Source organism: Lycorma delicatula, chromosome 6 (assembly GCF_047948215.1).
Source record: "Lycorma delicatula isolate Av1 chromosome 6, ASM4794821v1, whole genome shotgun sequence".
In the NCBI taxonomy this organism is placed as follows: Eukaryota; Metazoa; Arthropoda; class Insecta; order Hemiptera; family Fulgoridae; genus Lycorma; species Lycorma delicatula.
The window spans coordinates 44,609,670-44,628,245 of record NC_134460.1 but is presented as its reverse complement, the minus strand read 5'-3'; the positions used below and the strand labels follow the sequence as shown (position 1 = coordinate 44,628,245).

General features: G+C 32.0%; 1 protein-coding gene across 4 annotated transcripts in view; it reads right to left on the bottom strand.

The window, feature by feature from the left end:
* The window catches only part of Zip48C (Zinc/iron regulated transporter-related protein 48C), a 454,634-nt gene that overhangs the window by 6,019 nt on the left and 430,039 nt on the right, over positions 1 to 18,576 (bottom strand). For 2 of the 4 annotated variants that reach the window (XM_075369163.1, XM_075369161.1), the window contains one exon: positions 2,114 to 2,188. The exons of 1 other annotated variant lie outside the window; for it this stretch is intronic. In XM_075369163.1, the coding sequence (XP_075225278.1) occupies positions 2,114 to 2,188 (75 nt within the window). Of the gene's footprint in view, positions 1 to 2,017; positions 2,189 to 18,576 lie in introns of all 4 variants that reach the window. One more of the 4 variants, XR_012756805.1, reaches the window with a different exon arrangement.

The following is an 18,576-nucleotide window of genomic DNA, read 5'->3' as shown; positions in this document are numbered from 1 at the left end:
AATATAAAGTTAATTTTTATTCACTCGCTAAGTACATAGAACTTATTTATTTCGATAAGTTGTGCTATAATAAATTTAAAAAAATAGATGTAAGTACGTTTTTGTTAAAAAAAAGGCAAGAAAATATTTATTACTATTTTATAAACTAACAAAATAAAAAAACTATTACGTATTTTAAATAAATCTTATCGAAACTAGAGATAATTATTAGGAATTCGACCGTTTAGGTTTTATATATATATATACCGAAAATTCTGATTAATCTAGACAGAGTTTAAAAATTAATTCCTTTTAAAACAAAAGTTTAAAAATAAAAAATAATTACTTGATTTGTTCAGCAAATTGTATTCAGGAATCTCATTAACTAGCCCGCAACGACCAAAAATAAAATACTGTACTAACAATATAAAAAAAAAACCGTGCTTACTTCTACAGATCACTAGACGAGTTTAAAATCACTACATTTAAAATACTGTACTAACAATATAAAAAAAACTGCGCTTTCCCGAAATCTGTCTAGTTTCTACATTAATGGCGGAAAATATGAAATGGAAGCATATCTGCGAGAATTTAAAAACACTGTCGTTCTATGCTTTCATATACTGTGTACGGCAATACGTCTCCCTATTGCAGGACAAACAATCATACCGGTTACGTTTTTAACTTTGTTACTCTTGAAGGTTGTTTTTTATTCGTTTTACTTAGTATTGGAATACTACAGACTGAAAATATCATAAGTTATCTACAAAATATTTATAGTAAAATAAATACAGATTCGTATATAATTTTAGCTATTTTCACGGATAATAACCAAACTAGATCATAACGTTTATTGAATGATTATTAAACTGCATAAGACTTAAGCGAAAAAAAATCAAGAAGTATTGTAAATAAAAATCTAAATTATCTTAGGGATAAACAACATTTGACTCGATCAAAAATTTCTATATGTGGAAAAAATTATCAAGTAAATTTTTTTTTGAAAAATCTGTTTGAATTCAATTTAAGTTCACCATAATAACAGATTGTATTGAGAAGAATCATTGCACTTACACTGATGCCTTTTACATCTTAAAAGTATTAAATTTTATCACAAATATTAGAAAGACTCTGATCGATGTAATAAAGTAAAATATTAGTGTACCTTTTCATCATGAAATTGTTAGCCTACAAGGAATTAAAAAATAAATATAATTCCATTAAAAAAAAAAAACAGTAGGCTTGAATGATATATTTCTATTTTAAGATAAAAAAATTACGTGTTTTAAAATTATATATAACTTTAATAGAAAATTGGGTAATGATAGGGGAATATTATATATAACATACAATTTTTTTAGTTTTAACATCAACGAATACAACAAAATTAAAATACTAGTACAACTTAGTTGAAAATCTTTGCCGACTTAATACGGTCGCTGTGTAGTTTTATAAAGCATAATAAAAGTTGTATATTTATTTTCTATTACGTAATTATCTGCATCACTGCTACAATTAAATTTCTATAAATTCCAATGTATGCGATTAAATTCATTTAAGTAGTTTTTTAAATCCGTAAAATGAAGACTGTGAAAAATTTTTATCTAACAAAAAAATAAACGTTTAAAAGAACAAATTCAACATCAATAGAGTACATCAACAAGTATTGGAAAATTTAAGCGAATAATATACGATTATTTTACTAAAGGAATAAAAAACAATTTACTATTATAATTACATATAAAAAGGTTTACAGATTTAGTATAAAACAAATCCAACTTGTAATTAATACATAAGCGCATGATAATCCTCTGTTTGGTTAAAATAATTTTTAAAATACATTTAATAAGAAATTAAAGTAGAATTAAGACTAAGGCAAACAAAAATATATTATCACGCACAAATAAAAACCCGTAGCATATCATACTTAACCATATGTTTTACATATTTTATTTGCGATTGCAAAATAAATATTAAACATAATTAAGCTATGAATAATAATAATAATAATAATAAAATAATTTAAATGATATCACACCTATTTTTATTTATTTTTAATACTATTCATAAAACTCTTCCACAGTCTGTAGAATTTAAAAAACAAAATAAAATACAGACTAAAATTATGGACTACCCTAATCCAACATCCAAAGACATCATAACTATGAACCCAACAACAGCTCCCCAAGTAGCTAGACGTCCGTTGCCACTGAAACAAAAAAAAGCTTAAAAATTAATATCGTGAAAATTTTAAACACATCAAAAAAAATTAATAATTACTAAAGAAAATTATAATTAATTTACCTTAATCTACCGTTTATAAGTAGTGATATAAAATAAATAAATAGTAACCCTCTTTCTTTACGTAGGCACACAAATATAATCGCTTATTTTTAAAAATAAGAACATCCATTAAGAAACCACACAACATTCCTATTTTACTCAGGATATTCAGCTATGAGCAAACACTTTATTATGTTTCCGTTACCGATTTTAATAAATTACCAATCCTTTTAAAGGATCTTCCCACGAATCTGTTTTTTTTTTTCACGAAATTAATAATATTGGTCTATCGATGAGCTTGTAAAATCATACTAATTACGAAAATCCGAAAAAATACCTTAGAATTTTCTGCTTCTTTAACGTACATCTTATAATATTAATTAACTTCTTCTGAGTAGTAATTTATTTTGTACTTATGTTAACATTTCAATATACAGGGTTATTATAAAAGAATGGTGCGGTTTTGAACATGGTTTAAATTAAAGCAGAATTACTTACAGTTTATTTTTTTTTATTTTTCAAATTTGTCGTCTCAAACATTTTTTTACATAATTAATAAATTTCAATATGTGCGCCCTTAGTCGCTCGACAAATGTCGAAGTAGATACTCGACTTCTCTCCAAACATTAGTTAACATTTCTTCGTTAACGGTTGTCATCGCTTCATTAATCCTGTTTTTTAAGCGGTTTAGGTCGCGAATTTTTTGCGTATAAACAACGCTTTTGATGTACCCCCACAAGAAAAAATCGCAAGGTATCAGGTCTGAACTCCTTGGAGGCCAAAGTACGGGTCCTTGCCGGCCTATCCATCGATCTCCAAATTTTTCGTTCAAAGCGTCCGTGACCGATGCATCGAAGTGCGGGGGAGCACCATCTTGTTGGAAATGAAGTCGATGAATGTTTTCGAGTTCATCCGGCTGAGGAAAGCAATAATCGGTTAACATGTCAAGATACAGAACTCCATTAATTGTTTTTCAGCAAAGAAGAAAGGCCCTATTACACGATTTTTCATCATACCACACCAAACATTTACGTTAGGCGAATCGCGTTGTTTCTTAATAATTGCGTGTGGGTTTTCAGAGCCCCATATTCGTGAATTGTGTCTGTTAACGCATCCGTTCACGTGGAATGTAGCTTCGTCTGTAAAAATTATATCATCTAAAAATGATTCGTTTTCACTTATTCTGTCCGACATTTCAACAGCGAAATTGTAACGTTTTACACCATCATCGGGTTTCAATTCCTGCAGTATCTGGATTTTATAAGAGTCTAATTTCAGTTTTTTATGTAAAACTTTGTGAACTGTTGATTTTGGAATACCTAATTCGACGGGGGATGGACTTCCCAGGACTTCTAATTGCCGATTGTCTAATTAGTTCAACCGTTTCGTCTGGTACACTTGGTCTGGTTGATTTATGTTTTTTAACCGATCCGGTTTCTTCGAATCGTTTGAATTAACGTGTTATGTTATTTTTGTGTGGTGGATCTCTTCCGAATTCACGTCGAAACGCACGTTGAACTAAAATTACAGATTTTAATTCAGCCATCAATAAAACACACTTTGCTTTGTCTTTATCCGAGAACATAGTAACTCACTAAACTCACCGCAACAACAATACAAGAACTGACGTTGTGGTTACAACTGCTGATAAACAAAATTTTGGGTTGGAGGCTTTCAGGGATACTAATATAACATCTAGAAATTTCCCTACAATCTTCCTATGAATTACTGAAACCGCACCATTCATTTATGATAACCCTGTATATTAATAAAGATTTTAACAACTAAAAAATTAAATCTGAATTTCTTGTTGGTCACTCTGATCAAAATTATATCATGATTTTTGCCGAACTATCCAGATAAATGTTGGAGAATTTCCTTTTTTGTATCAATCAGCAAACCACGCATAATTCTTGACGTGATCTGCATAATGTATTATTATGTACAGATCAGAATAAAAATAGTATTATGACGGCGAATATGGTATATATATTCGATATAACTGTTGAGAGAATCGTAAAGAAAATAGAGTCAAAAATGATAAAAAAGGAAGTTTTCATTATTATAATTTTTTCCCTGTTTAGCCTCCGGGAATCACCTTCATGTACTACTTCAGAGTATGATGTGTGTGAGTGTAAGTGAAGTGTATTCTTGTACAATCTCAGTTCGACCATTCCCTGAGATGTGTGATTAATTGAAAACCCAACCACCAAAGAACACCGGTATCTATGATCTACAATTCAAATCCGTATAAAAGTAACTGCCTTTACTAGGATTTGAACAATGGAATTCTCGACTTCGAAATCTGATTTGCGGAGACGCGTTCACCACTAGACCAACCCAGTGGGTCCTCATTACTACAATTATAAATTTGTTTTTAACACCAAGACGATGTAATAAAGTTTTCAAAAACTACTTTCGTAAACTAGAATTTTCATAACCAATCACTTCTTTCCGTAATCCTTCAATTTCATAATCGTCAAATATTCCACGGACAACGGCTCCCTCAGTCACGTTTTTTGGTTTTTATTTGACATCAATTCTAGACGGCGTTCCCGGAAATAAAAAATAGAAAAAAAATTGGACGCGTTCTGATTGTGCGAGCGCTCACGCGTGTGTCTTTTGTAACACCACGGGTGGTGCTTTTTTAAGTGTTGAGAGGGTCAACTAACTTTGGTCAGCCGTTTTGTAATCTATCTCGACTTAAGTGTAGTTTTAAGGGCATTAAAAATAAAAACTATTAGCGGTAAAAAGCATAAGGGAAAAATTTCCTTAAGCCTGTATCCACCAAACGAAACTTTTTTGCAGGTAACTTTGTTTTTCAATTTACTAAGATATTCTAACGAGTAATATCAAAACTTCCAAAAAGTGCACAAAAAATTTAAACCTAGGTCGACCGTTTCGACATTTCAACAATAATCAGTATGGAAAAAGTGTGTATAAAATATGAAACAATATAAAACAACTATTTTTAGCCAGGATAATAGAACAGGAACAAAAAATAAAAGCAAAGAATGGAAATAAATATTGTTGTAGGCAATCCCAAATAAAAGTGTAAATCTATTTAAAAACATTTTAACCTCCAATTCCTACGGATCTTTCTTTTTCCTGTTTAGACTCCGGTAATTACCTTTCAGATAATACTTCAGAGGATGATGACCGTTCCTGAGATGTGTGGTTAATTGAAACCCAACCACCAAAGAACACCGGTATCCACGATTTAGTATTCAAATCCGTGTAAAAATAACTGACTTTACTGGGACTTGAACGCTGAAACTCTCGACTTCCAAATCAGCTGATCTGGGAAGACGCGTTCACCACTAGACCAACCCGGTGGGTTAATTTCTAGGGATCACAACTTATCTGCATTCCTCTTTTATTGATTTTGTAGATAAAACGTATTTCAAGAAAATAAAGATAACACGAATCTTAAACCGATCAAAGCGATATCTCTGCCCACGAACAAAAATTTAAGAGTGTGGATAACATTTTTAATGTTTTTGTTACTGGAAACTTTCATAAAAAGTATTTTTACCACGTTAAAATTGAAACACGATATTGGATATTGGAATCCCATCAACAGGAAAGTCCACACAACTACTTTATCAGAATTTTAGTTTCAACATAAGATATATATCACGCTACTATTTAACATTCGTTATTTTAAAATTTCTATGAATTTTTGTTGTTTCTTTGATGTAAAGTTTACTTCTGTTATATACTTAAAGACCGAAGGAAACTTATCAGAAATATTTTCTTCCGATGAACCGCTACTGTAGTTTACTATAATAGTACTATAGTTTATTTAGTAGATTGACTAAAAAACTTTAAAATTATAAAATTTAACTACATAAAAGGGATCTAATGACTATTGGGCAAAAATGGTAACCGGTTAACTCAAATTATTGTTAAAAAGACGCAAATAATAAAAACAAGTTTTTAGAAAAATTACGTATATTCGACAATCGTCCACAGTAAAATATGAAGATGATAACTTAAGGAGTAGGAAAGATTTTTTCTTACGATATATTACAGATCCTGTATCAGCCATAATTGAAAATCACTGCGGTGCTGGATTTTATTGGGGCTGGTGAACATTTTACTTCTTATTGTCTGGTAGGTGGCTTTCCGATCGCATATTCCTGGTAATATTAAACGAATCTGGCAATACTTGCGTGCTTTTGAAAAATGACGTTAGCGTGTATTTTCAGAAACGTTATGATTATATTAGTTAATTTATTGCGTCTAAAAATGAATGAACATAAAGAAGAAATTCGTACGTTTCGAAATTTTATTAAAAAAAAAAACATGCAATTCTGGTCAAAACTGAAACATTCGATGAAATCATGGAAAAAATAGACCAGCAACGGGACATTAACAATATTGATATCAGTAACGAAAAAGACACCGACATTTCAACAGCGAAATTGTAACGTTTTACACCATCATCGGGTTTCAATTCCTGCAGTATCTGAATTTTATAAGAGTCTAATTTCAGTTTTTTATGTAAAACTTTGTGAACTGTTGATTTTGGAATACCTAAATCGACGGGGGATGGACTTCCCAGGACTTCTAATTGCCGATTGTCTAATTAGTTCAACCGTTTCATCTGGTACACTTGGTCTGGTTGATTTCTGTTTTTTAACCGATCCGGTTTCTTCGAATCGTTTGAATCAACGTGTTATGTTATTTTTGTGTGGCTGATCTCTTCCGAATTCACGTCGAAACGCACGTTGAACTAAAATTACAGATTTTTATTCAGCCATCAATAAAACACACTTTGCTTTGTCTTTATCCAAGAACATAGTAACTCGCTAAACTCACCGCAACAACAATATAAGAACTGACGTTGTGGTTACAACTGCTGATAAACAAAATTTTGGGTTGGAGGCTTTCAGGGATACTAATATAACATCTAGAAATTTCCCTACAATCTTCCTATGAATTACTGAAACCGCACCATTCATTTATGATAACCCTGTATATTAATAAAGATTTTAACAACTAAAAAATTAAATCTGAATTTCTTGTTGGTCACTCTGATCAAAATTATATCATGATTTTTGCCGAACTATCCAGATAAATGTTGGGGAATTTCCTTTTTTGTATCAATCAGCAAACCACGCATAATTCTTGACGTGATCTGCATAATGTATTATTATGTACAGATCAGAATAAAAATAGTATTATGACGGCGAATATGGTATATATATTCGATATAACTGTTGAGAGAATCGTAAAGAAAATAGAGTCAAAAATGATAAAAAAGGAAGTTTTCATTATTATAATTTTTTCCCTGTTTAGCCTCCGGGAATCACCTTCATGTACTACTTCAGAGTATGATGTGTGTGAGTGTAAGTGAAGTGTATTCTTGTACAATCTCAGTTCGACCATTCCCTGAGATGTGTGATTAATTGAAAACCCAACCACCAAAGAACACCGGTATCTACGATCTAGAATTCAAATCCGTATAAAAGTAACTGCCTTTACTAGGATTTGAACATTGGAATTCTCGACTTCGAAATCTGATTTGCGGAGACGCGTTCACCACTAGACCAACCCAGTGGGTCCTCATTACTACAATTATAAATTTGTTTTTAACACCAAGACGATGTAATAAAGTTTTCAAAAACTACTTTCGTAAACTAGAATTTTCATAACCAATCACTTCTTTCCGTAATCCTTCAATTTCATAATCGTCAAATATTCCACGGACAACGGCTCCCTCAGTCACGTTTTTTGGTTTTTATTTGACATCAATTCTAGACGGCGTTCCCGGAAATAAAAAATAGAAAAAAATTGGACGCGTTCTGATTGTGCGAGCGCTCACGCGTGTGTCTTTTGTAACACCACGGGTGGTGCTTTTTTAAGTGTTGAGAGGGTCAACTAACTTTGGTCAGCCGTTTTGTAATCTATCTCGACTTAAGTGTAGTTTTAAGGGCATTAAAAATAAAAACTATTAGCGGTAAAAAGCATAAGGGAAAATTTCTTTAAGCCTGAAAGATCGCAATCCAGTTTTAAACCGTTTGAAGAAGCTTATATACAAAAAACATAATGTTTGGTTGCCACATGATTTAACAATGAAAATTTAACCGATCGAATTTCCATTGCTAAAACGGGACGAAATAGAACCGTTTTTGAAACGGCTCATTACGGGCGATGAAAAATGGATAACGATTTTAAAATGGTCACACGATAATAATGTAGAAAAAGATCACGGCCAAAGTAAGGTGAAGCTCGGCAAACGGTGGCAAACCCAGAATTGACAAGAAAAGTCACGTTTTGTGTACGTATACGGGGTTTGAAAAGAATTTGTTCATCATGCTGCTGCTGCCCGGTAAAACTTACAACACCAGGATAGATTACGCCAAGAAATCGATATAAAACGACCAGAATTTATCGGTAGAAAAGTTATCGTCTTCCATCACGACAACGCCAGATCTCACACATTTTTGCTGATCCGTCAAAAATTGAGAGCTTGGCTAAGAAGTTTGATCGACCGTACAATGATCACCCGTTAGACCTCCATTTGTTTCGATCTTAACAGCATAAAGCGGGCTTCAATTTTTGGTCCAGAAAACAAAGATGTTCTACAGCGATAGGATTACGATTTTACCCCAAAAATTATAAAAGGCGATTGATCAAAACGGAACGTATTTAGTTTAATAAACTTTATTTGAAATATAAAAAAGACTGTTTTACTTTTTTATTAAAACACGAAGAAACCTTTCCCCAATCCTAAGTTAGCAAATATTGACCGTGTTAATGGAGTTTTATGTTAAATTACATCCTGTCTGACCGCTGTAGAATCATTGTACAATCGCTACAATGTAGTTTATTCCAGTTTTAGTTTACTTCATGGGAATCGAATGTTTTTATTTTTTTATTGTGCTAGGATAATGATCTGTTTGTTGTTCTGAATAGTATATTGTAACCAGAGTTTTTAAATCTGTCATGAATTTTTTTTTTTTTTTTTTTCATTTATTTTGTGTAGGAGTATGTCAATGAGTGCGCTGATATGTTCACTTTATAATGATCTTTTCTGCGTGGTTATCCAGGTGATGTGGGTGTGGTTGAACAATCTGTGACTGATATTTCTAAAAGTAGATGGTATTCATGATTTAAGTGTTGTGAATGATTGCTGGTTTTTTTGTATATTTTGAAAGTATGTTTTTGTTGTTTTTTATGACGGTGAGGTTTTATGATGATGATGATGGTCTATTGCGTGTGATCGTCAGTAAAGTTCAATTTCAGCTGTATTTTGTTTAATATGAAAATAGTTGTTCGCATAGTTTTGGTTCACTTAGAAGAGTTTTGTTGCCTTGGAATAAAAGATCGATTGAGTTTTAATAGGTGATTGTCTGATTAGAAAGAAAACCGCCGGCAGCGACAATCACTGAAGGTAGTCGCAAAAACAACTGAAAACCGTTTGATAAAGATTTCGAGGTGTTGATATGAAAATTCAAATTTCATATAATATAATCGCCTACTATCATGGAAAAAACTCATCCAGGACCCCGCTCTGACTTCTCCAAGTAATCGACATCCGCCCCATTCACATTTCCGGAAATCAGTAGTAGAGTATCTTTATATTTTTTACCCAGGATCTCATTACTAGTAAAATTTTGTGTTGGCCAGATTAAATAAATACTACAATAAATATTTTCTTCGTCAGATATTAAACAGCTACATCTTCGTTCATCTCTGAACATATGGAAATATCCGACTGAATAAACACTGAGCGTTCTTCACACTCGCAAGTGTGTGGTAGACCTCACAAGAATTTAGATTACAGTAAAATCCCGTTTCCCGCGATTTGCAGGACTATTTTTTACCTTTATTTTCCTCTTGATCATTTAATCAACTTGGTGTGTTTCTTTTTTATTGCTTTTTCTAATTGTGTACAAATAATTAGAACAATATGTTTTAAATCTTACTGTTTTTTTTTTCTTTTTAAAGCATCCTAGAGTCTTCTATATGATTCCTAGTAAATTCTAGCAGTGTGGTAAAATTTGGAATACCAAAAACGCTTTTCTTCATACTATAAATCTATTGAATTCTTTCCTAATCGTCATTCGCTTAAAAGGTTTTCAAATATTAAATTATATCAAAAAGTATTCAAAATTACAGAATTTTTTTCTGCATAAAATGAAATAACAAAAACAAAACTATTCCTACAGTGTTGCCGGGTATTTAGTAAGATCCACCTGAAAAATAAATTTTACAAAAGAAACAAAAACATTACGGTTTATATGAAAAAATATTACATATTTATTCAATTAAGCACTCTTCCTGTAAATTCTGGATCACTGTTTACCGTAATTAAAATTATACGGATTTCTAAAAAATCACATTCGCGCTTCCAGGATAAAACTGGAGAAGGGTCCGTTTTCAACGATTCATGAAAACACATATGTAAGCGATCTCTCAAATTAGTTGTGCTAGATTTCTTAACTCTAAATAAAAAATAAATAAACAAACTAAATATTAAACTAAAACGCTAGGTCGCAGTTGCGCGAATATGTTAAAGGTCGATTTTAACGGACAAGATGTAGGCCAAAGGGCTAAGTCCGTTTGCCTGATGACGTATATCAATTGTCATAACAATCCTTGGCTTTTAACTGCGTTCATTCATACAACACTGCGACCGGCTCCAATAAATAGCTTAGGTTTTTATCGCATTAAACATTCAATAAATTCGACCCCACGTTACTGTTTGTTGCTCGCAGACGTCTCACTCATAATCGGTCGCTCTTTCTCGCGCTTTATCTTTCTTTTTCTTTTCGATGCCTCGCTAGCTTAGCTCTAACTAAATGTTGCCTATGGTTGTCGACATCGTCTCTGTCGTCGCTGATATTAAGTGGCCTTGAGCCAATTACGCTCTTACGTCACAGCGTCTCCATTCCGTTCACCGCGTTACATATATATATATATATATATATATTACTCTGTTGTTTCCATAAAGGAGAGGGGAGTGAATTGTCTTGACACATTTTACAATAAAACAATTGTCATCGTCTAAGTAAGCTATAAAGCACGACGGAAAGTTAACAAAATTATAACAGCAAGCGAGAAACAATTTTCTGTTATGATACTCATAGGCTTCCTGCAATTTTAAATTGAAATCCCGTTATCTCACTGAGCAACATAGTTTCACGTATCCAATTAATAACTTAAATTATGATGGAATGCAGCGTATGTTATTCTAACAGTAATGATGAAATCACAACATTTTTTTTTTTGTATAACAGAAAAACCTCCCGAGTAATAAATGATTATTATTATTAATTAGATCTATCATATATTTCTTTCGAAAAGTAAGATAAAAGCATATAAGTAAATTAATAAAATTATTAATTAAATAGTAATATACGTACATCAGAAATAATTCAACTCGAGGGGAAACAAATCAACAGTTTAATAACAGTCTATAACAATAAAAATCAACGATAATCATTTCGTTGATTTTTAAGCTTTAAAAATCAACGAAATAATTTTGATTGTTTTTTTCATATTTAAACGATTAGTAACAAAAATTTCTACATTAAAAAGAGATCTTCCTGATATAGTTTTATATATTCAATCTAAACTAACAATACTTTACAAAGGCTATGGAAACGTTTAGTTAACATGTTAAAGGTCTGTTGAGATTTATTAATCCGTTCCTTCACTCATTAGAAAAAGTACTCAAAACATGCAGAGTGTCCCCGTAATAATTTTGTACCTGTTTTCACTTAGTAATAATATGAATTATTTTTATTTTAATTAGTGAAGGAAGTGAAAACAGGCACAAAATTGTCAGATTGCATAATTTCTGTGAAGCACTTCCATACAATTTCAGTCATTTATCTCGGCTGTTTATCGACCTATTTCAACAAATGAGTCGTCATTATGTCGATAATTAAAAAAACTTAACATTTTATCTGATAAAACATAATTCGACAAAACTAATATTTACAAAGCTAATGATTACTAATGATTAAAACCGCCATTTTGTAATTTTCAGAGGTAAGATTTCCAAACTTGTTTTAAGATTTTGTTGAAAATACCTAAACCAAATCTCATTAAAATACGTCAATCTATTCTTAAGATACAAATATTTATTGAAAAAACAAAAAATGGCGGACGGGAAGAAAATGAAGCGAGATAGAGCATTTAACCTTATGGATGTTTTGGTTTATTTTGATGTCCCGAATCGGTCTCTTAACCTTGGTCAACAAATCCCGGAAAACCTGTATATTTATGTTGTAATGCCGTTTTATAGTAAAAAAAAAAATGTTTCAGTATAATGAGATACGATGATATTTGAATAATTCTCATGGAACTAACGATATCGGAGCCAACGAAAAAAATTTAATTTTATCACCAGTATAATAAACGATACTAATAGTAGACTAAAAAATATGTCACTGGAGGTAAAAATGCTAAGCTAATAACAAGCTATATCGGTAAACATCTGCGGTATTAGAAGTCAGATATTTATTATTTTTATAAAAAGAAGAAAAAACAAACAAAAAACACTTTGTAAATTTTTGGTAAAAGATTACAATTTACTTCGTAAAATTTCATAAAACCTTATAACTAGATGCAGTAATTTGTCTTTTGGTCTCGTTGAATGTAATTGAAAATACTTGGAATTATCATACTTTGGCTATCTCAAAAACAAATTACATTTTAAGAAACGTAACAATGTCTTACAAACTAAAGATTGAAAATTAAGCCTGAGTATGACATCTAAAAAAAATTGATTTATAGATCTAAGCAAAATATATTAAATATTTAGAGAACTTTTACATTTAGGTGTGTAGTGTGTATTACCTTTAATTCTTGTTTGAATTCAACTCCTACATTAAAACCGTGTCTAATTTATAAATATATATATATATATATATATATATTTTAGAGAGAGAGGGTGAGATGAGAGGGAGAGAGAGAGAGGGGGAGAGAGAGAGAGAGAGAGGGAGGGAGAGAGAGAGAGAGAGAGAGAGAGACTTCTTTAATATAGGTTGAAATAATCAAATCAAAAAAATGTAGTAAAATCAATTTTTTGATTTTGTAAATGGGTCATTTTTTGACCGGTGATTTTTTTCGTCAGTTAAGTACAATTCTATACAAGAGTAATATCCTCTGTCGCGACTTCGTCCTGGTTATATGCGTATAGAACATCAAAAATTGGAAATAGTTTTTTAGTTATTACATGTGGACTACTCTCGGAGTTATTGTTATTCATAACTTACCGAATAAAACATGTTTCCCAGAAATATTTTTAATGAAATCGGGATGATATTGAAGTTGTTAGGACTAATTTGGTCCCAGTACACCGAAGTCCAGGTATTCCATCGATACATTTTTTGGCATCGCAACGGTTACGTATTTTAATCGTGTAACCTATTGGAATATCTTTCAAATTCAGATAATTAATTTGAGACCCGGTATGTTTCTCAAAGACTGAACCGATTTTGAGCCGAGCGTATACGTTGCTCTTCAAGCCTTTGAGAACGGTCTGGCGTAGATTCACGTTGTATTCGATGATAAATTCTAGTAATCCTGGAAGTTCTTCTTCCTATCTGAGACCTCGTCGACCTAAGCGTTATGAAAATATTAATACCAAATTGAAAGTCGATTTTATGAGAGTTCTGTGTTTGGCTTATCCTGATGGAACTTCTTAGTTAAGTATATAAAAATCTATAGAGTGCTACTTTGCTCGCGTGAGGATGTATTCTCGCGGATCACCGCCAGATTAACCCACCGGGTTGGTCTAGTGGTTAACGCGTCTTCCCAAATCAGCTGATTTGGATGTCGAGAGTTACAGCGTTCTAGTCCTAGTAAAGCCAGTTATTTTTACACGGATTTGAATACTAGATCGTGGATACCGGTGTTCTTTAGTGGTTGGGTTTCAATTAACCACACAGCTCAGGTATGGTCGAACTGAGAATGTACAAGACTACAACTTCATTCACACTCATATATATCATCCTCATTCATCCTCTGATGTATTATCTAAACGGTAGCTAAACAGGAAAAAGAAAGAAAGGTCGAAAAAAGGCAACATACATAGACCTTAATTTGAGGTTATGTTGACTTTTGTATTTTTCATACGCATTTATGCAGTTGGTCGCAGTAGCGGGCGAGTTTAAACTTTACGCTTGTGTGTAAAGTTTACTCGTTATTTTTAATTATTTCATCAAATTACGGATATAATAATCTAATTTTCTTTTAGAGAGATAATATATTTTAATATTAAATAAATTAAAAAATATATCTGTTGGTTTTTTTCATTTAATTTATGTTTTTATATTTTTTTGCGCAAAAAATTATACAAAGTAAAATATTGAAAGGCGGGTCTTGCGCAGAAATGAACAATAATTTTTTAATTTACGATTAATATCGTAGTGAGATTTGAACTAGGAAAACATTCTGGGGGTTATAAGAAAATTATATTTAAGATTTTGTAATGATTGTTTCAGTAGTTTTTGTGGTTGTAGGGGAAAAAACGAAAAAGATCTATATATAATGATACATTAAACATATATCGCTGTGGATTCCAGGACATGATTCCTAACTTAAGGAATTCGGGACATAAAAAATAAACAACAAAAGTTCATATGGACAAATTGCTCACTTAATTTTTTCTCTGACCGCCATTTTGTGTTCTTCAATAAAAACTTATATCCTATTAACTTCAATATCATTAAAAAAAAAATTGTAAATTTTGCCTTTGAAAATTGCAAAATGGCGGTCATTTAAATGTTTTAATAATCATTATTCTCTTCCTAAGTATTCGTTTTATCGAATTATGTTTTATTAGATAAATCTTAAACCTTCTATTGAGAATAAAATAACACCGCATTTATTTAAATCGGTTTATAAATATCTGAAATTGATAAAAGTGGATCGCCAAAATAATGCATTCTGAAGATGTTGTATCTGTTCTGTTATTACTAATAATATAAATTATTATTAATTAAATGAGTGAAGGAAGTGAAAACAGGCACAAAACTGTTATTTTCTTAAAGATGTTGAGTACATATATATCAAATTTCATTGAAATATCTCAATCCGTTCTTAAGGATAAACATTTTTATTGTGGGGAAAAAAATGGATGTCAGAGGAGAGAATAAAGCGCGTAATACAGCTTTTGTCCACATAAACTCTTTCATTTATTTTTATGATACGGGTCAGACCTTTAAGTCTGGCCAACAGCTATCGGGATAACTGTATTCCGAAGACTAAAATTATCAATTAAATACAAACAAAAACATAAAAAAGGGGGTTTGGAGGTCCCGAAGACCCTTTTATTACTCTGAATGATTTGTATGATAACGCAGAAATATCCAGCATACTGGTGAATCTATTTTAAGTCGATACCCTCAAACAGTTGCATTTATTATTCGTAAAGTAGTAGTATACGTAAACTATGTTAAATCTAAGGATTCTATTAAGAAGATATCTAGTTTTATTTGTTCGTATTGTAGCGTGTTTAGAATTCAAAATCTACCGATCTTAGAATGGAATCAAAAATTTTAAGTAGTAAAGCAAGACCTTACGTGAAAAACTATGTATAATTTCTACATCGACCTGGCACGACGGTAAATAAAATAACTTGTTTATTTATGCCATATATAAATGTTAATATTATACGACTACATATAAAATAATTAGACATTTAATTAAGTTATACGTTTTGAACGGAGATAAAACTACGCTTTATTCTTGGGTAAAAATAAATATCTGAATAGGTAATAAGATTTGGCAAAGTAATATAATATTATCTTTAAATATATATACTGTAATACATACTGCAGCAGTATTTTTAATTTGTAATAAAAAAATACATAAATATTATTATTACAGAAAAATCAATAATGAAAACGGGATAAAATGCACACATAAATTCCTTCCGCTGGATATTTATACAAATATTTTTACTCGGAATTTGACCAAGAAATATGCATTTATTCAATACAGTACATGATTTGCACTTGAGCAAACTTTTACATCACGTCAACACATCTAAAAAGGGATGTAATGCGTAATTTAAATACACAAGTCTAACTGTAAAGAATTTATGACATATTCTCTTACCGGTTAACTATAATGAAACCGTCATATAACGATGTCAATTACTTTTCTGGTGAATATAACCAGAATAGCTATATTAAAAGAGAAAGGTGATCTTGTCAAAAATGGGGTATCAGGTTTTTTGCAAATCTTTACGTTTTACGGTCCAACTAGTTTATCTAACAAAAAAAGAATACATACTGATGATTTTCATATCAGTATGTATGCATGTTGTCGATCAAACCGATTTTCTTCAAAATTCGTCAAGGGGACGGGAGGATATCGCCATAAAACCAATTTCATTTTCTTCAGTCATTTTAGAGAAAACTTTATTAATGCGAATTTGTTAGTTACAATGCATGTAATCAATTCAAAAACGAATTTTTTTTTTTAATCAACCCTCCACCTCCAAAAATTGAAATTATTTTTTTTTGTCCTTCGGATTAAATATCTTCCAAAAATTGTTGAAAGTTTATACTTCGTATATAGAGCTACCAAGAAATGTCTACAAATTTTTAAATTATAGACCTCGGACCTAAAATGTTGAAAATATTTTTGAAAATTTTCTTTTAATTTTAGCCTTTATTTAAGGGGAGGGTGTTAAATTTAGAGAAAACTTCTCTTAAGCAAATTTTTTTAACTTTAACTAATAAAAAAAAAATATTTCTAGAAAAGATTTTCTTAGAAAATTTTTCTTATCCACCTTTATTCAATATACGAGGGTAAGTCAATTATTATCCGCAACTTATTTATATTTTTGTTTATGTTTGTCGTGTTGCGTAGATGACACATGCGTGGTTTAATTGTTATGTCTGTGCAGGTTTGATGCTGCTAGGTTAGTTCCATTATCGCTACCCTGCCGTTAACCGTGGCTGCTCCGCTTTCTGTTTGCACCAAAGAAGAGCGACGTTCAGCGATCCGTTTTTTGTGGTCGGAAGGAGTATCAAGGGCCAAAATTCATCGAAGACTTTCGGTACAGTACGGGTACAGTGTGTTGCCGCTACGGAGTGTCTACGAACGGATCGAAAACTTCAAAAACGGTCGCACAAGAGTTACGCACGACGAAGGAGCCGGACGACCGTTTACCGCCACAAATGAGGAAAACATTGAGCGTGCACGTGACATGGTTTTCTTAGACAGACGAGTAACTATTGATGAAGTGGCACATCGTCAGCAAAATAGTCACGATTCTGCCTACGAAATCATCCGCAACAGACTTGGATTTCATAAAGTGTGTGCAAGATGGGTCCCAAAATAACTCAGAGGGTTGCATAAACAAACGCGCTTGGACATCAGCCAAAAACATTTGGATCGCTATGGTAACGAACGGGGACATCTTCTTAGACAGAATCATCACCGGTGACGACACAAGGATCCATCATTACGAGCCGGAGAGTAAACGGCAGAGTATGGAATGGAAACATCCAAATTCGCCCTGCAAAAAACAGTTCAAGACCCAACCGTCCGATGGAAAACTGATGCTTGCGGTTTTTTGGAACTCACAAGGCCTAGTACTGGAACATTATGAGGATAGGGACACGACAATAAACAGTGCGCGTTACAGTAAGATGCTTACTGCCAAGCTGAAGCCTGCAATTCGAAGCAAACGCCGAGGACTGCTATCGAAAGGTGTGTTGTTGCACGACAATGCCCGTCCTCATACTGCTGCCTACACTGTTGAAACGTTCCAGAAACTCAACTTTGAAATACCGGCTCATCCTACGTATAGTCCTGATCTTGCCTCTTCTGACTACCACTTGTTTGGTGCACTCAAAGAGGCATTAAGGGGGCGTCGATTTACCTCGGACGAAACGGTGAAAGAAGCGGTGTATTCCTGGCTCGCAGCTCAACCGAAAACCTTCTTTTATGAGGGCATCAGAAAGCTTGTGCAACGATGGACCAAGTGCGTTGAAATGCAAGGGGACTATGTTGAAAAATGATGTACGTGTAAGTTTCCTATTTGTATTGCAATAAAATTTATAACTACATTGCGGATAATAATTGACTTACTTTCGTATATGGTTTTTTGTTTAAATCTTTTAATTTTTATTATAAAAATTTGCCTTTCTTTGGTTTTTTCTTCATCACTTAAAAGGTTTATATAACAGACCTTTTTATATACTAAAGGGCTATCTATATAAGGACTTAAAGGGTGTCAAAGTTATTTTACTCTGACTGCTATATTATATTCCGGACCCACAATGAGAAGCAATTTTTGTCATAAAAGTTATATTTTTTAATATCTTTAAACAA